This window comes from Trachinotus anak, unplaced genomic scaffold (assembly GCF_046630095.1).
Source record: "Trachinotus anak isolate AG129_WGS33_773 ecotype Australia unplaced genomic scaffold, CSIRO_AGI_Tana_v1 ptg000013l, whole genome shotgun sequence".
NCBI classification, from domain to species: domain Eukaryota; kingdom Metazoa; phylum Chordata; class Actinopteri; order Carangiformes; family Carangidae; genus Trachinotus; species Trachinotus anak.
Genome location: NW_027273864.1, coordinates 20350178 through 20376023, shown reverse-complemented (window position 1 = coordinate 20376023; position 25846 = coordinate 20350178). Strand labels below are relative to the sequence as shown.

Sequence of the window (25846 nt, the reverse complement as noted above, 5' to 3'; positions counted from 1 at the left end):
CATTGAAAACACAAAGAGGGGATTTTGCACTAAAAACACAAATCTGATTTGTTTAAGTCAGATGTTGAGGGATAAAGGGAGCTTACCTGAGACTGAAAGTACGTCTCTTGCGGCGTAGATAAGATATCTGCTGAGGCGATGTCCAGATGCAGGAGAATCTGTCGAAACGATGGCCTGTTTCTTGGCTTGCAGTTCCTGTGAATGGATTAAACAATGTTTTCTGAGGCACTTTATTATATTCTCTCACTGCTAATTCCTCAACTTTCTTTTTCCACATTACTCTTCTTTCCAGCATCTCTCTCTCTCGCTCCTTCCCTCCCCTCTCCTCCCCCTCCTCCCCCCTCCCAGCATGCTCACCAGCATTGCCTCAGGAGCAGTTTGAAGCTGTCTGGACAGCTATCGGGTACGGGCAGCTGTAGACTGTTGTTACCCACTCCCCAGATGATAGCGGAGGAGTCCACATCTTTATAGGGCACCTCTCCTGTCAGCATCTCCCACAGCACAACGCCGAACGACCTGCAGAGAGATGTGGCACAGTTACTCTCAGATACCCTGATAAATATATGAAGTACGCAGATGAAAGGCAGCACGACTGCAATGTCACACGTTTAAACTTTCTGCAAAGAAATCTGACTTTTGCTACAAAGACTGGTGCAACTATACTTTATCTCTGTAAAAAGATATTTATCTCTCATGAAAAAGTCTTTGATGCTCATGTCTTGAGGAATTTAGTTCAATATTATGAAAAGTTACTGGTAAAAAATGTTCTCATTGAAAACATGCCTGTAAATGCTGTACAGTTACACTGGTAATAGCCAAAATATTCCACAAATTCCCAGTGATTGTTCCCATATATGTACGTGTATGTATGTTTTACAAATATTACAGATGTTTAGCCACTTTACTATATTAACCCATAACTGCAGGAAACAGTTTACATATGATTTAATATGATTTGTCAAACTTTGCCAAAATGTGATGTTTTATTTCATTTAATTGATGAAACACTGAATTGTTTTGTAGGAGAGCAGGACAGCAGGCCCATGGGGATGGTAACTAAGGAAAGTCTGTTGTTGGTGACCCTCTGGGTTGCCACGGTGATCATGTGCAGTATCCATGGTGCCAGTAGCATCACGTACAGCATTGAGGGGGTGTGTGATGTTGTGTTTACATGAGTATTTTTAGAGTCCCTCCATGTCCTCGTTCATGATTAGTAGTGCATTTCTATACAGTGTGATATTATTTAAAAATATGATCAATGATTTGTCAAATGATTTGTCAATTCAATGGAACTTATATTAAAGTAACGTACAAAAATGTGAAAATACTCCACTATGCTCTCAATAAAAGTAATTTAGTTCACTTCATTTGAAGACAGATTTATTATATATATATATATATATATATATATATATATATATATATATACATATATTTAGCTCTGTCATTAACAGTGTTCTTTTCTTCTCCTGTTTATTGTTTTTATTTGCTGAACTGGGTGTTGAGCTGCTGCATACAATTTCCTTTGCAGAAATAAATACAGTTGCACTGAACTGAAAGGTTTTATTTTGTTTCGCTAATTTGTATTACTTAAAAATATATTTATGCTAAATTTTATGCTGTTTTAGTATAGTCCTTAAGTAAAAGTCAAAAATGAGCATTGTACTAGCTGCCATCACAAACAGAGGCTGTGGTGAAGTATGATGTTGGTCCCTCTTTCTTTTGTGGTATGAAGTTCTATCAATTGATTTATATACATTTTAACAAAACCATACAGTATACACCCATGCCTTGCTTTCTTTCTGCATCAAGAGCTTTTTAATCCTATTTTCACTTCTCTGCTAATGCACTGCTGGCCTCGGGCCAAACCATCCGCAGGCTCGGACGGTTATTCCAGCCTTTCCTGAGCACTGCAGCATCTGGCAAATCAATTATTAAATTAGCCAGCGTTCCTTTCAGGACGGAAAGGCAGAGTGATGGAGGGATGTAGGATGGGAGAGAGAGGGAGGGAGAATGTACTAGGGGAGATCAGGGCTTCACACAGGGGCAACCCATCAGACATGGCAGAGACCCTATAGAATTTCATGTAATGAGATATTGTACATAATACTGAATAGATTTTCTGGAAACAGGATCCTGAGCTCTATACTGTAGCAGGCTGTAACTGATGAGATTCTATGTTGATTCAGACACAGATAAGACAAATCATAAGAGAAAATTGCAAACCTTGATTAATGCAAAAGGATAGTTTAAAAGGGATTATGACACTTACCAAATATCCACCTTCTCTGAGACGGGTTCATTGCGAATGACCTCAGGGGCCATCCAGGCCACCGTCCCAGCAAAGGACATCTTGGTGCTCTTGTCACTGAGCTCTTTGGATGTGCCGAAGTCAGAGATCTTCACTGAGTCGTCGTAGGTGATCAGCATGCTGGAATGAAATGTAGGATAACAGTTGCCATGTTTATTTCTCAAAAAAAAGATAAATTAGATCAACTGAAATCTGTCACATGACACATATCACTTGTCAAAACCTGTCCAGTGGTATGGCAGTCAGGGCCTTTCAGGATTAGAGATTCGCCCATTAATTGTAGCATCTATGTAAATTTGGCCAATTGGAGAAACTTTCTAAAGCAGTGGTTCCCAACCTGGGGCTTGTGACCGCAACTGTGAATCTCAAGATAAATCTTAGGGGACAGGAAATGACAAAAGAAATATTTCTGCTAAACAAAATTATATTTGTTTTTTCATATTATCTTTGCTTTTTCCTTGTTAAGTCCTCAATAATTAAATTTCTTTAGGCCTCTTAAAAGTCTTCAAATGGCCTGATTACAGCTGGTGGACACATGCAACCTGTGATGAGTGGATTCAAGTAGACATTGCTTTGTTTTAAGGGGTCAAAGCCTAAAAAGGTTGGGGACCATTGTTCTAAAGCTTGGAACATAGTAGAAATATTCATCGTCACTCCAATGGTGATCCAAGTCAGACTGATCATGACTGATGTATCACACTGGCCCTGAAAACTGTGTCTAAATAACAAAATCACGCAGTTTGTTATTTGTCTTTTTTTAATGTGTCTCTATCTCTACAGACACATTGTGACAGTTTCTAAGCATGAAGTGTATCTATTTGGTGACTTGTTTGCTCTAATACTCTCATTTACATTCGAACTGCGGAATTGTGATCACACAGTGAAACTCACTTTGGTGACTTGAGGTCTCGGTGGATGATCTTGTGGAGATGAAGGTAGTTCATGCCCCCTGCGATGCCCATGGCCCAGTCCATGAGCAGGGATGGTGTGATCTTCCTGCCTGCTCTCAGCACCTCGTACAGCTGCCCCTGGGCACAGTACTCCATGATGATGCAGTAACACGGAGCCTGGGTACAAATACCTCTGAAAGTGTAGGAAAGCATGGACAGTATGTTAGGATAAAACACATTAGGGTTGTTGCAATGGAAGTGATGAATGTAAAACTTGAAACCGCCTGTCTTAGGGATTTCACATTATAATTTCAGTGGGAAACTCTGCGCTTCTTGTGATATAACAAGCCAACCGATCATTTCTGCTCACTTGAAAGTGATGATGTTGGGGTGTTTGAGCTTGCGCAGGTGCTTGATGTCAGTCTCTTTGATGTTTCTCACTTTCTTTACCGCCACTTCCTGCCCGTGCAGTTTACCCAGGAAGACAGCGCCCTGGGCTCCGCTGCCCACCCACTGCAGGTCCGATATCTCCTCGAACGGGACCTCCCACGCTTCTGAGAAAGGGGAAGAAGATGTTGGCAAAGTGGTTGGTGAGTTTATCAGTGAACATGTCAATTATGGATATAGTACGGAGTGATAATTGTATTAACTGATTACAGGTCAATTTCACGAATGTGTATCACAAAACTATGCCTCAAAACCATGTTCTTAAGAGCTGCTAATGTTTATAGCTGCTACTAAGTATCACATATTTAGTGAGTAATAGAAATATACCTTTAATTTATTTATTTTCAAACATTTTAGTCTATTTTATTTTGTCGCTTTTAGCCATGCTTGCCACATGGCTCTATGGATGGCAACATTAGTCCAACACTTTGGACCAGACTTCAACATCTCAACAACTATTATATGGATTGCTGTAAAGTTGCTGAACATCAGCATGATAGCATTGTAATTGTGAGCATGTTAGCACCAATGTGCCTACGTAGAGCCTCACTGACCTGCTAGTGTGGTGGGAGATTCTTAGTCTTGTTTCAGTTTTTTTGTATGGATGTTGCAGTTATTATTATGTCTTATTGCCTACGTTTTTATATAGCTTCCTGTTTGTCTGGTTACACATCTAAGTTATTTTGTTGTCTATCTCCTCAAACTTTAATATGTCAGCATGTCTTATGGAACAGCATTCTGTGTAGCACACTTACTGGTATATGTGGAAGTGCTACTAAAATGAAAAAGAAGCATTCTCAATCCATATTAAATTGCCAAATAGACTCAGCAACAATGTCAAAATACTCAATGATTACACAATGACAGAAAAAACACACAAACATGTCTGTAACTTAACAACAGCACCACAGTTGCTGCAATATCTTTAACATCCTGTGACAGTAAAAGCTCCTGTAAGCCTGAACTCAGAGCGACAGTTTACATCTTGTTCTGTAGTTGAACCTCACCTTAACCTAAGACTCAGGGTGCGCAGGCAGGCAGACAGGGAGCTCTAATCTCCTGTGGGTAAGTCTCCCTCAGCCTCCTAAATCCTGCTTAGTGCCATTGTGGGGCTGACGCAAAACAGGGGTCCAACGCGCAGGAGGGGGTTGGAAGAGGGACAGGATTTGAGAGCCTAATGTGGATGTATGGTGAATAGAGAGGTGGAGGGGAAGTGATGACGGTGGTGGTGGTGGTGGTTACTGTGAGTGCATGTGTGTGTAAAGAGAAGAGATGGGAGGGGGATTCCCCCACGGGTCGACAGGGGGTCCATGTGGCTAAAGACAGACTGTTAATACAGAGAGAATTTACAGCCTGCTCTGCTGCTGTTCTTAACAAGGGGGTAGAAGCTACATTTATCACATTAATAAGGATGATATGAATGATTAATGCTCTTCAGTGATTGATTGAGGGCTCAGCCACTAATGAGCCCCTCAAATTTCCTACAATGAAGACCACATCTGATACACCAGAATTTTTCCCCTGGTCTGCTTTGTTTGATCTGAAAAATTTAGCACATCACCAGACACCCCAAAGTCCTCCAGAAGCAATAAAGGACAGACAGTTTTCCTGTTTTCTATTGTGCTACATTGTTCCTTCCGATCAAAGCTTCATAATAGACCATTGTCATACGGTAGGCAGGCAGTCACTTGAAATACCCCTATTTATTTCACTTTTATAATATCCGTTTTGCTCCCCTCAGTGTGTATGACTCCCTGTGATGGTGCACAGAGGAGGGGAGCAGCAAGGTGCAGATGGGCTGGGAGTGATAACAGCACAGGATGAAAAGGAGTGGAAAGGAGACAATGAGGGATGGAAGGAGGAGGGGAGCGAAGGGGAGATGTGGAAGTCAAACGGGTGATAAAATATCAGGAGGCTATAAAGACAAGGAGCGATATAAAACTGCCACCTCCATGCCTGATGTGGTGAGGCTGTATGTATCTTATCAAGTTTGTTTTTGACGTCTTATCTGATTTTATGTCTTCATGTCAGTGCTAGATATTATTTAGTGCTTCTATTTGTGGGTGTGTTTGTGTGTGTGTGCATTCATCCTTGGGCGCATGCTCGCTTGCATGCGTGTGTGTCAGGTTTGCGTTAATAGAGATGAGAGGCGCAGGGTCAGAGCGTGGCCATGCATAATTCATGAAGCAGATTTGGCAGAGGAGTCCCAGGGGAGCTCTGCGCTATTGTAGTGGCTGCAGACATAAACAACACAGCGTCACAGGGAGCTAGTTTCGTTGGGGAGGGTAGTCATGGGAGGGAGGTGGGGTGGAGTGGCCACAAGAAGGCAAAAGGATGGGGGGGTGTATCAGGGGAAAATAAGCCCTTTGCAGCTTTGATAGAGTCTCTTTCTGGCTGCAGCTCATTCACGTCAAAGAAAGTGTTTGTTTACAACATGGCCTTTGTGGGAGTCATTTTTCTACCAACTGTTTAATGTAATTAAACTGGGGGATAGGATCATTTAATTAGCATATCAAAGCTTCAGACTGGAATTTAATGGGAGCTAGTGGCTGCTTTTATTGGAAAACTAAAAGCAACCACTGGTCCCACTGTGTCTGGATGCGACTGTGTTTGCACAGTGTACTGAAATGAATTTGACTGCTAGACTTACCGTCCAGGTCATGTTTGTGCTCTGTGGAGTAGGCTTTGCCAATCATAGTCCAGACGGGCCGCAGACACCCAAACAACCCCTCCAGAAACCCTCCTCCCCCTCCGGTAGACTGGCACTGTAGCCTGGCATCGCCCGCCTGGCTCCTGACCGCGCTGCTGTCCGGCTCCTGCCCGTCTCCCTCCGTCCTTCCGGGACTCCCATCATGCTCGTGGAGCTTCAGGACACTGTTGGCAAAGTGCTCCTGTTGTTCCTCACCTGGTGTTTGGTTGTGCCCAGCAGTCTGACCCTCTCCACCTCCACCCCCAGGCTCAACAACGCCCCCAGTGTCTATGGAGAGGACGTTACGAAGGACGCACTGAGTCGGGGTCAAGTCCATTTCTGGGGTGCATGGTGTTTCTGCATCGAGCCGCCGAAATGATGGAGGATCAGACAGGGGTGTGTTGAAGCCAGAGAGAGAAGGAGAGGGGGCACGAGGTTCATGAATGAGCGCCATGAGGGACTGCAGTCATCCGAACAACTAGAGAACTTGGAGCCTTGACAAGACCAAACATAGAAAGAGAGGGAGAGACAAAGAGGATGGAAATTGTTATAAATCAATAACATCAAAGGTTAAACCATCATTTTTTTCCATTCTGTGAGCCGCGTAGGCCGAATTAACTGAATGTTGAGTTTGCTGGAGGGTGTCACCTCTGTATGATGATTATTTAGGCCCACTATCAGTAGAACCTTTAGCTATAGTTATTAGGTTATCACAATGGGAAGAGAAATTCAGTGGAGTGATTGTTCTTTATCACAAAATGCCAAAATCTGACCTAAGTAGCACTGAACTACCTGCAAATGCAGGCAAACACACATCCCCCTTGAGCAACGATCAATATCACAGAAATGCACATTCATAGTTTCTATGCTCATCTTATTCAGGTCAATGTTTTGTTTTGTTGTATCACCCAGATTGCTGTGCAGCTTCCTATAAACTGGGCCTTTAATGACTGTGCAGTGGTCTATGGTGAAAGGTAACATTTCAGAGAGTACAACACAGATACAGTTCATCATCAACACAGACGATAAATGTCATGGAACAAAGACCACACATAATTGTTTTCAGCATTTCTCACTACTCAAAAGTAACGGCCTATTGCTTGATGCACCATGGGTGCAATTTTGTAATCTGATGAAGGTGAGAGTATAGTGGCTATTACTCCACATGCACCATGTGATCAGGGCACTGACATTAACTAATGAGTCATGATGTATGTGAAGATATTAAATCAATACTAGAACGTGAAACATGATTCGGGAAGGACAAAAGAGCAGCCCGTCTGGACCATAAATCTGAGACAGCCTCAGGTCAGCACTAGATTTGATGAAGTGCACAGCAGATAAAACAAGAGCCTGCTCTTGGGCTAACTTTACAACCACGTATAGGTGTCACAGCATTACAGTAAATGAATGAAATGATTCCACATCTGAGAGAATATTATAATAATAGTATTGTAGTGTCGTTGTTTAGCATGTCCGTGGTGCAGAATGGTGCCACAGCTGGTGATTTACATTCTACATTCAAGCAATATCACTGCTATATTAAAATGGATGAGATCAGATGATGGCTGTATAACACTGAGAGACTTCAGAAAGCCTCTTTAAAGGCTTGTCATTTCTCCAAGGACAACAGCACATACACGCTCAGCCGAGAATGAAAATGCATTATTTCTGTTCAGAGCCTTCTGAAGTGATCCACTCCTCCTGCGCTGTCTGTGACAAGCAGGACTAAGAAGTGACAGGTTTTACCTGCTCAGTAAAATAATGATATAATCAAAACCCTCACTGTACTAAAAAAAACTGTTGTAGTGCAAACTACACAAAAAAAATTCTAAACATGCATCTCATCAGTTTCTAGATCATTTCATTCAGTCATTGTGAGGTGCACTTCAGGTATCTTATATTTCATGTTCATATCTTCATCAGTCTAAAGGGCAATTTGAGTCAAATTACTAATCCTAAATGTTCCAGTATGCTTTTACAGACTGCTATATTGATTATCCTTCTGTGACAATTAGTAATGCTGCAGGAGTCTGACGCATGAGCCATCAACCATACTGTGATACCCACTGTATATAGCTGTGTGTAACTATACTTCACAAACAGGAAGAGAGAAATCATACACAGTCCAACACAAGAAAGACACGGTCATGATTATTCATTAGCAGAGGCACAACCGTAAACCCTAAAGTCTGTTTAAAAAAAAAAAACAAAAAAACCCTAATTATAATTTTCTGCGCAGAGAGAAATCCAACCACTGAGACACATCTGGTGTCTGAGAGCTGGAATAATCACATATCATTCACATCCGACTGATCCTGTCTCCTAATAGTCCTGCTCCTGCTCCCTCACTTTATTTATTTGGGGGGGGGGGGGGATCAGCTGCAGGAGCTGCAGGAGCAGTCTGTTACAGGCCAGTGCATCGTGGATGTATCGCAGCGGTGTCTTGTGCGCATCATCGCCTCTCCTCCTCGCAGCCTCCTGCGGTTACGATCCCCGCTGCATCAGTGGAGCATCGCTGACAGCACTGAAGTCGCAGTCAAATACAACACCACTGTAGCGTGTTCTTCTACAATGAAGGACATGCTGCGTTATTTCTGTGCCAAGACCAGCTGCCTTCTCCCCGTCTACCTGCTCATCACGCAGACTGAAAGCTGCCAATGTAACGCCTCCTACCTTACTGCAGACAGCGTAAGTCCATCGCTGGTGAACGCAGACGCTTATTCCACTTCAGTTTGGGATTTATTCTAATATCAGTCGCCTACAAATTCTGCCTGTCTCGGTTTGTCGGTGTAATCGGCATCCACGCTCTCTCCTCCCTCCTCCTCCTTCCTTCTCTCCGCATCCAGTGAGGTTTCTCAGCCGTGGAGGGGGGGGGGGGGGGGGGCTGTGTGGAAGTCTGAGCGTTTATCCCAGTGAACAGTAAACACAGCTATAGCTACACTCCCCTGGTTCGCTTGTTTTCCTGCTCCTGCGCCTCCTCCTCCTTCTCCAATTCTCCTCTGAGGATGCGATCCGCGCACACTCAGGAATTTATACGGCGATCTCACCTATGGTAAACACGACCGGAGAGGGGGGGGGGGGGGGGGGGGGGGGGGGGGAGGGGAGGGGAGGGTGAGACGGGGCGGGAGGGGGCCAATGCTGGTGTCCACCTATCAGAAGGGGAAATGTGCCTGTGACGCGCTCAGTCCGGTGTGACACGGGACAACCGCAGGTAAACGGGTTTATGTGTGAGTGAGGCTACTCTAAGGGTAGGGAGGGGGAGGAGGTGGAGGTGGCGGTGGTGGTGGGGGGGGGGGGGGGGGGGGGGGGGGGGTCAGCCGGTATGTGAGGTGATCAAAATGATGTCATCCCCAAAGCATGCAGCATTTGACTGGACAGAGCCATGAAAATCCCCTCAAACCCTATTAACGCCCTCTGCATTGAGAGTATAATCTGTGGGCACAACGCAGTGAAGTACGCGAAGGAAGGACGGCAGGTCGGTTTTTATTATTATCATCAACTCCAATCTCTGCTGACCCATTTCTCTGAGACTGAGGGAGATCGGGACAGCACATGCAGGAGCCGAAATGGGACTTTCCCCAGGCGTGATTTGTTTCCCTCAGCGACTTTAATTAACCCGAATGATATAAAATACCACGCTAATTTGAACAACTGTCACCTTTTAAAACTTCATGTCATTTTGTGTTTGAAGATCTCAATACATGCAATTACACTATAACCTTGTCTTCAAAGCATATTTTTATTATTCAAGTTTTTTTTTTTTTTATTACTAGCACACATGAACTTGCACAACACCACAAAGTCATGTAAGCCAGATTCAGAATGCTGTGCATACACTATCAAACAATAAAAAGTCCCAAAATAAAAAAATCATTATCACATTTTCAGACCTGTATGTCTGCAGCAAAATTCAGAAATTGCTGACAAAACCATGTGCTGTATAATACTAGGAAAATCTGAATAAACACTAAATAAACAAGAGCGACACTCTGCCAAGGCCAGTGTCAAACAACACAGACCAGACTTCAGAGAAAAAAAAATCAAATTCATAGTAAATGATCCAAATCTGCCCCAAAATTTCATAGGTTCTTCCGCAGCCCATGGCCCATCCCTCCACCAAGTTCTGTGCAAATCAGCACAGTACTTTTTGTGTAATCCTGCTGCCAAACAAACAAACCAAAAGATAAATGTGAAAACATAACCTCCTTGACGGACGTAATCATCCATCTTCCTTTCTTTTTCAAGCTCTTAAAACAAAGTTTGCTGACCTATGTACAATACAATAGAAACTCACTCTCCACCTCTCACAGATTCAAGTCAAGCAAGCCCTGCATGATGAATGCAGGCCAATTTAACTCTGCAGGCCAACTGGGAGATCATCAAATCACTGTAAACACTGGAGAATCTTCCCAGAGTCAAAATATTTGGCTGACGCAGAGGAAGATGTGAGTTTGTGGAACAGCTGGGGATCCTATGTCTGAGCTGCGTATTTACTGAGCGTCTAAATTGTTGTAACTACATGACCCTTTTTGAGTGCTAAATCCAAATCCAGCCCTTATCTCCCAGATTAAGCTCATGTTAGGCTTAAACCCACAACGATGACCTCATCGTGCTGCTTGTAGACAGGCGGTGGGGAAACCCTAACTAGTGTACAGACGAACCATGTGAGACTGAGAAACCTGCACACACACAAGCATTCGAAGCCTCCCCCCTCTGTCTCTTACTGCTGTGCTTTATGAAATCCTGATGAAAAAACAAAAAGATCACTGCAGTGCAGGAGTTTGGCACATCCACTGAAATTACATTTTGGAAAAACTGACTGCTTCTGTTTTTCTTTATTCATTTTTTTTGGGTCATCCTCTGCCTCGTGCTTTCATGTGAATCCTTCCCAAATTAAAAGAAATATTTCTTTATTTCCTGAGTGCAGTTAGTTTGGTGGTTCATGGAGTAACACAGTAACACAGTTTAGGCAGGCTGAACCACAACAAGAGTTTTAGTTATTTATTTTTAAATAATGCTTCATTCTTGCTAAAGGGGACCAGACAGAAACAGCAAACTAATACTGGACCTATTTTTATACTAGTAATTAAATATTCAACTACATATTTTACAACATAGAGGATCACAGTGGGACAGCGTCAGGGATCATCATGCATGTATTTTAACTCTACAATTTAATTTTACCATCATTTCAACATTATTCTCAAGTCCCCTCACGTCCCAAGGCCAAAATGTGATTTATTAATATTTCATGTAGATTTTAATATCATACGAAATAGAAATAGTGGGGGAAAAAAATCCAGCAGCTTTAATCATTCTTGCTATTTTATGCACAGTTCTTCTCCCTACTGTCTTAAGGCAGTCTGAATGGAGCGGTACAGCCTCTGTTCTATTTCTATCTTTTTCTTAAAAACTTTCTCTATCATTTATTTATTGGTGCTTGCAGTTGCGGCACGGCTCCTCGACAGGGATGTTCAGGCCTCTGAGGATCAGTGCAGCCGCCTCTGATGTCCACCAACACAGCTTCTTCATCTGTTGTGGTTGCTCCAGAAGAAACAAGCACAGAATGAACACCGCGGGGTATCACTCCTTATCAGATGAAAACCTCAAATCTACAAAGTGACAGGTTTTCCTCGTCAGGGATGTTTTGATTTTTTTTTTTTCAATGTTGCACAATGGATTCTGGTTGAGCTATGTGCGTTTTGCTGTCGTATCCAGCACATAAATGCAAATATCATTGTGTAAAAATTAGAAATGCAAAGCTTTAATCTGGCTACAGCAGGCACCGAGTGGTATCCATACAAATGGCTGATGTAAAATGCTGCATTGTTTGGCAACATGCCTCATAATCTGCAGGAGAGAATTAACACAAGCCTGCAGTGAAGGATGTCGAGAGGAATGTCATGTGTGTGCATGTGTCTATACATGCCTCTGAGAATGCGTGGACAGTATGTTGTGTGAGGCCCAGTGCCAAGTGGTCACAGATTGTCCCAGTCCGGTTAAGGAGGAAGGGGGTAGAGTAGAGGTGTGTGTGTGTGTGTGTGTGTGTGTGTGTGTGTGTGTGTGTGTGTGTGTGTGTGTGTGTGTGTGTGTGTGTGTGTGTGTGTGTGCGTGCGTGTGGGTGTCAACTAGAGAACGAGGGGGAGGGCAGCTTCTGGCTCACTGGAGAGCCTATTTATGGATCCTCATTGAGAGCCCCTTGTGTTACTCATTGTCACTTTCACTCACACACTGGTGAGTAGGTGGCCAATCATCAAATCCACTCAACTCTGTTCCTAAAGGAAACGTGAACAAAAGAGGTACAGATAATTGGCACTCTGGTTCAACATCATATTGAGTGAAAACCAACAGCACAACACCAGAGATATTCTTCTAGATTTCCAGTGAAAGAAAACAAGGTAAGTGCGTGTCTGTGTGTTTGTGTACGTCTGTTAGGGGAAGCTGATATTGGACAGTATTGTCATCAATCAGGTTGCCACTACTGTGGGCTTCATCCATACTGTCAACCGATGGGATTCATTAAGATTGGCGCCACCCAGTATTGGTGGGTGTCTAGGGGAGGTGTAGTGGGCGGGGGATTCTTCATTTCAACAAGATGATCTCACCTCATGTCTGCAGCTCAGGAAGAAGAGTTTTCATTCATGAAGTCCATCCATTCACACATGTATGACCTCAGATGTGCAACACACACACACACACACACACACAACCAACATATCTCCCAACGGGATGCTGAGGAAACAATTGAGCCCATGAAACAATATTCAGGTGAGATCACTGCCGGACGCCAAGGTTCCTCTTCCTGTTTCAAAACTCTACAAAAGGATGAGTGTTTATCGACTTTTCTCACTTGATCTTGCCCGCATTACAGCATCACAAACTCAGGGGCGGAAAGAAAGAAGAGATGTCATATAAACCTCACTGATTCTGTAACTTGTTGAACAGAAGTTATAAAGTCATAAACCGTATGCGCACAATTTACGCTTCCCTGAATTTGCCTAAACCTGCATAACCTAATTTTCTGGCCACTTGGGGGCAGCGGAAACAAGCTATGAACAGCTTTAATGTTGATAGAGTTGGTAGAGTCAACGTGTAATTTCTTACATTTTGTGTCAATATAATTTTTGCACAACAACAGACGGGATTGATAATCATAATTATTATTATCTTTTTTAAAGAAGTGCTGACGTTCTGTGTGTATGTTACATCACTGGCTTTGAGTCAAAATACATTGGCAAGAAGACTTTTTTTTTTTTTTTTTACAGAAGTAAATTCAACAGCAGTTTGTCTCAAATAGAGAGGAGAAGGCTAGGGACCTGCTAGCTAAACTTAACTCTCCACAACGTGCTCTGTTGCAGCCGTGCAACTGTGTCTGCTGAGAGTGTGCGGCCTAAACCGGTGCGGGCTTTCTCCCAAATCAGCTTGGCCCGGGACACCCTTACCTGCCGCATCGAGCACATGGCTCAAGACATCAGTGAACGAATCATGTATCAAGAAAAGCGGACTTTCTGCCTCCATTGCAACAAGAGCAATTTAAAGTGTAAGAATCTGGCTGACTTTACAACTGATGGAGCCCCGTCAAAGGTACAGAAGGAATCAGGCCTCACTGCACTGCTATCTGAGAAAGTCTGCAAGGGAAGTTGATAATCAGCCAGCTGTTTGATCATGTCAGAGCCGTCAAGCAAAAACTACTACTGCTCAGCAGACATCTCTCAGCAGGTGACATTCTTACTGCTTATGTGAAATAATTATTCAGCATAAAATTTGTATCATCCTATTAATGTATCTGGGTATTTTCTATACCCAGATACTTACAGGCAGTGCCTCTCTTTTTCTCAGGTCTCCACATTTGTACGCTCACCTCCAAGACATCCTCACTCTATACTGATTTATTATCCAGTGTCGTCACTCTTTATTATCCAGTGTTGTCACTCTTTATTATTCAGTGTTGTCACTCTTTATTATCCAGTGTTTATCCAGTGACTATTTCGTCAATTTTTCCAGCTGAAGTCAAACCTCCACTCTTGATTACAAAGGTGGACAATACAACTGTTTAACTTAATTTTCATAAGTTTTCATAGTTTTCAGAAAGTTCATGCATTCACTTTCTGTCAGCAAAGTGTCAGCAGATTAAAGAGTAGTGTTTTTATTTGTTTGAAATTTTATTTTAGATTTAATTCATTTGGATTCAGGACTCTGGCTACCTAATGAATCTAAGTTCAATATTCACTTTTATTTCTGCTGTTTTTGGTCTCTACCACGTCCTGAGGGAAAAATCTAGCTGTTTAATCTTCCACTATGATCACCAGCTGGTGGCTAACTGTGTCTGTTTTCTGTGTGGTACTGAGCAGGTACTGAGAAGTATAGGAGGAACGAGAGTGAACTGAAACAATAAACTTGTTATTAACTATGCTATTAATGGCACTAATAGTATAAGTTGCAAGAAAGAAAACCAAAGCAATGGGTCTAAAGTTGTTATAAAAATCTATAAAGCTGAGAGGAACTTCAGAATTAGCTGATTCAGTTGTGAGTCTATTACTACAAGTGAACCCTTTCATAATCAAGTAGTCATGTGATTGATTCATTGTTAACATAAAAATCCATTACACTATTCCACCAGGGAGGCATCTGGTAGCATCCTGCAGCATGACAACGACCCCAAACAAACAGCCAGTCATAATGAACTAGAGGGACACTCAGAGAGCACAGACCTCCGCCAAGGCCAATGTCAAACAGCATACAGCAAAGTTCATAGAGAAAAAAATCAAATTCATAGTAAATGATCCAGATCTGACCCAAAGTTTAATGGGTTCCTCTCATCCATCCACCAGGTTTGGTGCAAATCAGTTCAGTACTCTTTGCGTAATCCTCCTGACATATATACAGACACACTTGGTGCAGGTAACCATCGTCAACTACAAGAACAAGGAGTCCTGCAACAGATGGCCTGACTCCAACAGAGTCCTGATCTCAACATCATTGAGTCCGTCTGTTATTACATGAAGAGGCAGAAGACACAGAGACAGAAGAACTGTGGCAAGTTCTCCAAGATACTTGGAACAACCTGCCTGCTAAGTACCTTGAAAAACACCATGTGAGAACTATTGCTGTTTTACAGCCAAAGGGTGGTCACAACAAATACTGATTTGATTTAGTTGTTTTCTGTTTACTGCTCTTTGCATGAGGTTAACTGATAAATAAAAACTATCTATGGTGTTATTTTTGAAAGCATCCTTCCTTACTTTACTTTTATGTCTTAAAACTTTTGCACAGTCTGTATACAGCTCTAAACTTCATAGAAAAGTTAGAAGTAGTGTCACAGCTAATGGAGGAACCATACTGACTTATTCTTGTGTGTTCTAAAATATGCTAATCCAACATTTAGATCAAGCACTGCTTTGATCTTCCAGGGAGATTAGAGATGCATCTGATTTCCCTTTGAAACCTCTGAGAGGCGAGAAGCCAGCTTGGCAGCCTGCTGTGGAGAGCCTCTGGCAGCAGCCTGGTCAGGAGAGGGTTAATGAACATAAAGGGGAGGATGGAGAAGCCTTCCTGAAAGTCACATGGTCTGTGCCGGGAAGGGGGTGTGTGGGTGGGTGGGGGGGTTAGAGGAGAAGAGGGAGGAAGGGACGAAGGATGGGTGGTGGGGATGAGAGGGGGAGGAGTCTGGAGCGTGTTGCCGTAGAAACAGAATCCTCAGTTGGCTGGTGTGAAGTCAGAGGCGTAATATTAGGCGGTGACTGCAGCTAGATGCTGCTGGTGGTGTGAGGTGGGTGGATGGGAGGGGAGGGGAGGGGGAGATGAGGGACGGTGGGTGACTCACACTGGAGGACGTACTCTGCATTCTAATGGATGGACATGCACACACACATACACTACTCTCTCGCTCAAACACAGACACATACACCTTCCTTGGCTACATCGCCTAAAACCTTCAACCCTCACTCCGTTTCTCCTCTTAAAATCTCACGCATCTCTCTACTACATCTTCTGCTGTATAGCATGGCTCAGCATTATCCTGCAACACTCTGCTTCAGAACATATAATTAATTCATTATGTCGATGGAAAATCCATTAGTGTACATCTTGGTGGCTTCACTTCCATGCGCTGATAAAGGGCATCTATTAGAGGGAACCAAATGCTTAGACAGGCTAGTAAACTATAGCCATGTAATTGGTGACGGTATAATTGCATAGCACACATGGCAATTAAAGTGATAATATGTGTAAACCACACTCAAGATTATCATTGGATTAACTACACTTCCCAAATGCCCTTGAGTGTAGAGGCTCACCAGCTGTTACAGGGGAAGTGTTAATAATTATGTTGACGATTTTAGGCTGTTGTTTTGTGGGTCTCTTCTTTTTGGCTGCAGGGAAGTCAGTTTGTATCTCATTAGATGTGCTGTGGGGAAATACTTCGTGATAATGAACTTTTTCTCTCAGGGTGCAGGGCAAGAGAGCATAAGCAGAAATACTAACTAGATACTTGTGAGTATCTATTTATACTAGATATGATTCAAAATCCTAACAATTTATAAGATTTGTGATGCTTCAGGACTGAAGAAAGCAATTCATTACAATGTGTAAAATCACTAATTATGCTTATGGACTCTCTAAATTCACGCAATATGTGCATCTTTTTTTTTGTCTAATATTATATATTATAACGAAAACAAGTCTGAAAGATGAGATGTTAGAGACTTGAATAAATTTGCTTAAATAAAGAGTTAATTGTATGGTCATGAATTATTAATACTTTAATGTAAAGGTCACTTGGGAGTTTAAATCATCTTATGTCTGCTGTGTATTTTTCATTGTATGGGAGACTTATCTGCCTATTGAACTTTTAGTAAAACAGATTTGATTTCTCTCATTTATGTAATCATTAACATAATCAATATCCAGTGATGAGAAATAATCTGCTGTTTAAGCATAAGTTATGAGATATTGTTTTTTTCAAATGTTGTAACTATAAATGTTTCCTCACAAGACCAAAAAAATGCCCTATATTTGTTCTTCGCTTTACTATCTGACATCCTCAGCCAAGACACCATAGCTTCTGCTGCTCAAAGCAGCCACTGCAGTGTTATAACTCAGGGGAATGTGACGTTCACTTGCCCTATAGCGAATAATTGACTTTTTGATTGAACGCTGCTTTGCTCTTCCTTTTAAGGAAAGCTGGGGCAGGTTCATTTCCCATCACTGCTATGTGTAAAACTGGAAGCAGCAGGAAAATCACAAGCAGTGTGACGAGTTCTCAGTCACCACCCACAACTGTATCTCATGGTGCGAGGCGAGCCAATGGGGCGCAGGCTCGCTGGCTGATGAACATTATCTGCAGGCTTGTTTATTACCAGTTTGCCTGTGACTGTGACTCATTCAATTTTTGGGAAAAAGGAGCAGCTACAGTACTCCTGAGGCAAAACCCAACTGGATATCCCCTGAGTCTTGATAGTTCAGATTTGCTCTCTGTCTGTAAATTTAAGACAAAAGCAATTTCTCTTACTCAGAGTGTTTGATTTGAAGGGTTTTTACACACCTGATGAGAAAAACAAAAACTAGAGAAAAGTCAGAAAAAATAAACTACATTTTGTGTGACAGAACAGCACAGAAAAGTACTTGCCAAAATAATACTTAAATCGTGGATCTGTGTTTGATGCTGTCGTTAGAGTCAGATAAATGACAATTATATCTAAATTAGTTGCCTTCTTGAAGAATGTCCTACCTTTGTTTAACTGATTCATGTTGTGCGTCACCCCTGATGGGTGACATTGTCCTGTTATGACTGTACTTTATATTTTGTCTGGACTCTACACCATGAAATCATGGTCTTGAGTATATGAATCTGGATCTGAGGATTTTTTCCTCATCTTCTATCAACACAATCACCTTATGACCCCTCACATTTATCTCTCTTTATCTTACGTCTGTCTGAGACTTTTCTTCTTCTTCTTCTATCTTTGCATGTTTCTGCTCTGTTGGGCAGCTACATGTCCAGCGATACCTTGTCAACACACATAACACTGAATGTATTTCCTAATATATGCAGAATCATGAGAGGCAGTGGTTCTGTTTTCCAAATTTGTATTCTGGAGGAATACCAGTCCCCAATTATACAGTGTTATGCTAATTATCCACTTGACTTTATCACATATTAGATGCATTAAGAGCCACTAATTCAGCTGAAGTAAAGAGGCCAATTATTATTCTTTACAAACCTGTGATGGAAGTGATACCACATCAACAATGTGAGAATGAAAGGCTTTTGTTGTTTCAAAAACAAGACCCGCTGTGCAACATGAGGAGGCAAGTGCGCTGACCATGGTGCTGATCAAGGGCTATAAAGCCTACTGGTAATTCCAAGAGGTTCCTCCAGTATTTACTCATTTTACCTGTGGCTGTGAATCCGAATAAGACATTTAAAATGGTGGAGAGGGTTGGAATATGTAATATAACTTTGTTTCAGTCTTTCAGTCTCAGTTTCCTGAAACCAATGAAAACCAATCAGCCAAATAAAATGGTAGTACCTTTCCCGACCCTTAGGAGTGGCATTATCTTAAAAAGAGTTCCTTCATAATTTAACCAGTAATTTAATGAACTTTTTCTTTAATCAGCAAGTCAAACTCTTACTGAAATATTTCTCTTCCTATTGACAAATAACCTTTAAGGCTCAATACAAGCCCAAAAAGTTCGTGAAACCTTCTTTCTCCTCGGACGCATTTTTTTTCTTTAAATCTCCTAATATGCCAAACTTGTTTGTTTTTTTTTTTTTTTTTTTTTACCATATCTACTGCAGGTGATTTTTTTTTAGCAAATCAAAGGCAAGATGTCAGGTTATTACAGCAAGAAGTGGATGGACCGTGGGCTGAAGGTCATTTTCAACAGAAACCCTACACCCTACCCTGTCGGGAAAATGGAAGCCCCCTCAAAAAAAAAAAAAAAAAAAAAAAAAAAAAAGTCAATGTTCATCGATTTCATTACGCAAAATAAATAGCTGTCAACGTGCCTGGTGAAGTGGTGATGTACGATCAAGCAGCTCCAGCAGAATGACTGACCCACAGCGCCACCTAGCGGCTGTAAACTCAACCTGCATCTGCACCAAAAAAAAAAAAAAAAAAAAAAAAATCGACTACTAGATTTACTGATCTAAATCTGGTAGCCGTGCAGTGACTCTCCATTGTGCCGAAATGAAGACAGAAATTGCGTCTCAACTCATGGTACCTGCCTGTGCAGCTGTATTATTACCAGTGCATTATGTACATGCATCATCGGACTGGTGCGTTCACACTAAACAGCATCGGAAGGATGAACCATGCCCTGCAAGAAACACACATGACTCGTGTAGAAAAACATACCGTTTGCAGGCTCGGTGCTGTTCAGTGTTGCTGACTGTTTGGTTTCCACTGGTGGGTCGGTTTGTAACTGAAGAAATAACGGTGAAATCCGTGGTGTCTCAGCCCAGCCTGACTACTACAGGGGTCCCATCTGGCTAATTACCTTGTCAATAAATCTTGAAGGTAATATCGCGAGAGCGAGAGACGGGGACGAGGGCTCAGTCTGACCCTCCTTAATAGCCACACCCCGATTCCGATGTTGCACCCATAGAGTGTATATAAAAAGGTTGCACCTCACATGCATTTATAATTGTATTCATTTAGAATTGAAATACAGAGAGAAAAGATGGCGGTAGTTATGGGTAGACACAGAAATCCTTCCAATTATTATTATTATTATTAGTGGTAGTATTTATATTGTTATGAGAAAGAACATCAGAAATAAACAACTACAAAAATAGTAATTAAAAAAATCCCAGAAACGTTGTGGGATACTATAATTACTTTTACCACTAGTAAATACACACTTTTTTTTAAACCAGCCACAGTGAACCTGAAGCCTTAATCCAGCCAATAATATATAATCTAGTATTAATGATATGTAACTCTTAATGTCTTATTATCCAGACATTATTTAGTTTGGTTTTTGTTGTGATATTTATGTAATGTATTAATTCCTCTTCAATGTGTTCATAGTTTTATACTGTTGGAAGGTTAAAACACAATACACTGCAGATATGTTAAAATATGTCACAGCCACAATCAAGGCTTGATTGCAAACAACTGAGCAAAAGCCCAAGGGTCTACTTCTACATTCAGTAGGTTTACTGCCTTATCATTTGGCATCTACATAATTTGATTAATCACAAATGTGTTTAAAATTTGCATCACTAAAGACGAATATCAAATAGGATGGGTCTTCAATGTGTAGCCTTGTTTTATAGAAGGGATCAGTATCAAAATCTAGTTTTAAGACTCTTAACTGTTTTAGTTTATGTTGTGGTCGTTTGTGATAAAGTTATAATTTTTCTTCCACTTTTCTCTGTGTCAAGAAACACACAGGAAATCTTAGGGAAGTTGGTGTTATTCCATCACAAGAGCACAGTAAGGCTACAATCAACAATGTCCTTTATCAAAACATCTGACGATTAAAGTAAGTAAACCGTAAAATATCAGAAAATGGTTAAAATGCCATCATTATTCCCAGTGAGCATATTCAGTTTTATTTTTGACTGTGAGTCAGAAATACAAGATGAGATTATAAATTTATAAATAGTTTTTTTTTTTTTTTGCATTTTGGCTTCAAAAAGTGACTCAAAGCTGTTGCCAGTCTCCATGTTGAGGATTTGTTGTAGTCTGTTTGCTGCGCCCTCTGCTGTCACAGCATAAAACTTGCATAAAATTACACTGATAAACATGTGGTAATTTATTTTACGTTACATAAAACCGCTTATAGAAAATATTTCGATATTCAGATCACCGTTTTATGTTTCTGTGATTTTCTTATCACAGAGACATATACTTTTTACATACAGTCTATGGACATATATATGTATATGACACCATGGATGTATTATAAGACAAGGAAGTGACATCCTCACTGATGACCTGCCTCAATGAGAGGACTGAGTGCATTTTCATTTTGACCCCTAAAGAGCGCAGTGACATGTAAATGTAAATGCAATGGCCTGACGGCTGTTTGTGCAGAGCAGGTTCAGTCTTTGAAAATCATCATTATAATATGTTCGTAGATGAGTACACACATGAGTATGTGAAAATGAAAATGCAAAATGGAGTACTGCATTTTCTTTTTAAATTATACTTAAATAAAGCATCCTGTGGGAAGTGGGGTCACATGACTGCTGGGCTGAGGAGCACAGGTGGAGAACTGGGCAGCTCACACAGGTGTCTTGAGTTTTCTTTGTTCTGTGTCCTGAGCTCATTCTCCATTTGTCCTTCAGCTGAGCTGCTCTCACCTTTGTTCCTGAGTGTGTCGAGTGTGTAGTTTATTTCATTATATTTCCTCAAGTCATGTGTATTTTGTTGTTAAGTGGTACATTTAATCTCCTTGGTTTGTTCTCCCACGATTATATATTTAAAGCGATAATGTACATACTGATTTTGATTTAGAATTGTTTGTTGATTAATTCAAGATAAAGTGATAGAATTTGGTTCTGGTATCTTCATCTCTATCGCACATCCTGAAAGATGTGGTAGATTTTCAAGATGGACGACAGTGCTGGCTTTAATATCTACTACACCGTTCAGGATCTGCGACGGATGAAGGCAACCGAACCACCTGCCCTCTGAGTGGAATCTGCTTTGTGATTGGACTGTCTTTGTCCAATCATTTTTAAAGTGTAAGGATGGAGTCAAAATTGTACTTGTAACCTCAGGGTCGTACACTGTGTAGGAATTTTGAGCATCAAGTTCTACAGTTTGCTGCTCTGTATCTGTTCACAGATTTGGCAAAAGCACCGTCTTCCACAGTGTCTTTGTGTTACCTCACCACTGATATCAGTTGCTCAGTTTTTATTTTTCAGTTCAGTTTTTCTTTTTACAAATGCAAATCTTATTTGCATCTTTCACTTTACACTAATAAGACATAACAAGCTGTATTTGGTATGAAATTAGACAAAACTAGAATTATGTTCTTAGAGGGTAATTTACAACACATTAGAACAGAACTATGTTGTAAACTAAAGGGAACTTTTTCTTTTTTTTTTTACAGCTTGCATAGCTTTGGTGAGCAAAGTGATGCATCAAACAGAGTTGTTACAGAGTAGCTCCTCATTACTTCGTCATTATATCACAATGAATTACTTCACAACGAATAGAGACGGCAAGTTTCAACACAAGTATTCATATTTGTAATCACATCCATGTTGGTTTTTTGATAAATTAGTGATGACAATTAATATACTTGTTTGGAAACTTGCTGTGTCTGATTGGTTGTTAAGGAACTTATTTGATGATATAATGATGAATTAATGAGGAACTACTTGGTAACAACTCTGTTTGATTTATCACTTTACTGACCAAGACTCCACAAGGTGTAAAATATCACTTTATCTACAACTTTGCCCTGCAATGGAAAGTCATTTTATTTAATACAGTACCATTGTATGTTTTCATAGGGATGCCGGAATCCAACTCGGGCCAATACCACACCTTGTCGTCCTCCACAACCAGAAAAAATGGTAAGTCATATTCATGACTCCACCCCATACTGATATAGGCTCAAATTAGGGTCCAAATGATTTTGAACTTGTGAAGTGATGTTCACAAATAATTCCAACGTTTGTAGTTGTAAATCAACCTTTGTAAACCTGTGAAATAAATCTGTATGAGAAAGTCAAGTCTGTGCATGGGAAAATTAATTTTTCCTTTTGACAAAGACATTTGTATTTGTTACAAAAAAAAGACTTTGTGACTCAAAACTATGAACAAATGATCAGTGTTGAGGTTAAACAAAAACACTAAATAAATAAATGGTTTTGTCAACAACTGTGCAGAGCAGGAAACTGTGAAACTCTGCTGTGTGTGACCTGCTGAGTTTTACAGTTTTCAGGTTTTTATCTGTACACAGACATTCACAAAAGCATTTCTTTTATGTGTTAAACCCTCACCACTGACCATTTGTGTAGTTTTATTCAGAGAGTCTGTCTTTGTAGCAAATACAAATGTCTTTGTCAAAGGATACTTTTTTTTTTTTCACATGCACAAACTTCCATTTCTCCTGCGGATTTATTTTACAGGTTTACAAAGTTTGATTTACAACTACAACTTTCGGAATTATTTGTAAACATTACTTCCCAAATTCAAAATCATTTGGACCCTAATTTGAGCCTACATAGGTGTCGGGGGAGTAGGTTGGTCCAGCAGGGCCCCCTGGGGGGGAGGGCTGTCCATCCTCGTGCGAGACTCCCATGCTAATGCTAATGCTATGCTAAGGCTAATACTGCTAGCTAACCCCTCTTGTGTCCTTTTCTCACAGGTTGCAGGTGACAGCCGGTGCCTCAGTCAGTGCATTGTCCAACCATACATATGTACATGCGCATCTCAGGTGATGTAGTTCCATGAAGCAGGTCGTTTCTGTGAGAAGGACGAGGTTTTGAATGCACTGTGCTGTTACAAAAAATCTGAATACTTCCCCGACTACTGCTGAAGGTCAACACCTTCTGGGAGTCATCACACAGCATACAGATGCTGTTGTTTATGTCAGCATGTAGTGTATTGTACAGTTTGTTGTGTTTTAACTTGAAATTGACATTTATAATTGCTAATCTGATGATGAATGGTTTACCAACATTCAGTGCATTATCACTGTATAGAAACACAGCCATGTCATTGCCAAAACATCTTATTTAAACAGAGTACACTGATCAAAGAGAGTCTTCATGCAAACAACAGAATGGGAACTTAAAAATGTAATAAAGTAGTAAACAACTCTTAGCATCAACACTTCACATTTACAGTTCTAGTTATAATTATAATCTTCATAAACTACATAAACTATTGACTGATTGATAAAACATTAACAAAGGACTCAAGCATTAATTACAGCTTCTAAACCCTTTATGAATGGTGCCTTTTTGTGTGGGGTATTGTGTGTAGAATTTTGAGGTAATAAATGAATTTCATCCAGTCTGGAATAAGGCTATAACATAACAAAATGTGGAAAAAGTGAAGCGCTGTGAATACTTTCCGGATGCACTGTATGTGATTTCTAGCTTTAGGATTATACAGACTTAACTGTCCTTAGGCACAGGAATAATATAAGTTACATTTAAGACATTCATTTAATCAAAATGTTTCAAATGAATGAACTGTACGTTTATGACTAACTTCAACTTTGAGCATAGTTGGACTTTACTTGCAGTTTACCTTCACCTACTGCTGCAGCTTATGAACACTGAGCATCCCTTCACTCTCTGCTTAAGTTTATGGATTTTGTTGATGCTGCATGTGACAGATAACTACAACTCATCAGATAAAGCTATTACGTTTACTTTCTCTCATTGAGAAGCGTATTTATACGGCATGCCTTCTTTAAAAAAAAAAACAAAAAAACAACCAAAACTGTGCAGGGCTGTAGTTATGCTTTATGTCCCGTCATTGCTCTTTCTATTTTTCACTGTTCTGTTTCACAGATATTTGATTTGAAAATGAAAAATATGTCAATTATTTTTTATAAAGATTTAATTTAAATGATGAATGCCACTGAACATTTAGCAAACTGTATACTGCGCACACACTGAGGACGTGGGGAGTTAGAGAGGCGATGGTGAGGACGTCCAGGACGGTTCTTCCCCTCAGGGACAGAGAGGGGCAGCGGGCTGCAGCGGCTCAGGCCACCGCTGCTGACCCGGAGGACGCTGCATCCAGGCCGGGCTCAGTTATAGTTTAACCCGCTGACACAGTGAAGGTCATTAATCTATAAAATAATAAGGCGGTTGTTGTGAGCGGATGACTGGCTGGTGACCTGCAGTCAGGATGAGACACTGCTGCTCACACATCACAGAAACTACCACACAGAAGCACAGTGACTTAAATTAAAATACCTGAAGAAACTGACGGAGGAAGTTATGAAAAATCATGGCGGCGTCTTAGTGAATCCGGTTAAGCGGCGAATATATCGATTAAAAACAATTACATTCCTGAAAAAAGTGTAAGAAGTGACGAATAAATGCGACAAAAAAAATCACAAAATCAAGGAGAAGAAAACTCGCCTTTGTTTGTTTATTCACTTTTCATTAACTTGTTCTCGTCCTGACGACGCTGGCAGTAACCTAGCAACCATCCTCGTTCCCGAGACACAGCGTGACCGCGGATAGAGTGCACGTACACAGTGGTGACGTCACTCAGAGAAAAAAATACTCTACTGGGCTTTTTCTGAGCTTTGAAAAACTTTTACAAAGATTAAAAACCCATGGCTTAACAATGTAGAATAGAAAGATTGATATTCGGCTGTGTGCACAGCTGGAGGTGTCCTGTTGAAAGTTTTACAGGCCTCTCTTTTACTATTGCGGTCGATGGGAAAAATGCTTTTTGGGCCGCAGGGGGATTTTTCGCTGCAATACCACGAGTGGCCACTGGAAAAATTCAGTCTTATCAGGTCTTTTCCTTTTTTTAATTTAATTTTATTTTTTTTATTCATACATACATA

The 25846-nt window shown here is 40.9% G+C and overlaps 1 protein-coding gene across 2 annotated transcripts in view; it reads right to left on the bottom strand.

The window, feature by feature from the left end:
* The window catches only part of LOC139630288 (mitogen-activated protein kinase kinase kinase 12-like), a 28026-nt gene extending 7262 nt beyond the window's left edge, over positions 1–20764 (bottom strand). The window contains exons 1-7 of one of the 2 annotated variants that reach the window (XM_071493570.1): positions 19699–20764; positions 6299–6831; positions 3572–3755; positions 3203–3394; positions 2273–2431; positions 358–516; positions 87–195 (exon numbers count right to left, since the gene is read on the bottom strand). In XM_071493570.1, coding sequence (XP_071349671.1) covers positions 87–195; positions 358–516; positions 2273–2431; positions 3203–3394; positions 3572–3755; positions 6299–6791 — 1296 coding nt within the window. In that variant the 5' untranslated portion in view covers positions 6792–6831; positions 19699–20764. Of the gene's footprint in view, positions 1–86; positions 196–357; positions 517–2272; positions 2432–3202; positions 3395–3571; positions 3756–6298; positions 6832–9013; positions 9365–19698 lie in introns of those variants that run through there. The other variant, XM_071493571.1, reaches the window with a different exon arrangement.
* Between the last annotated feature and the right edge of the window lie 5082 nt (positions 20765–25846).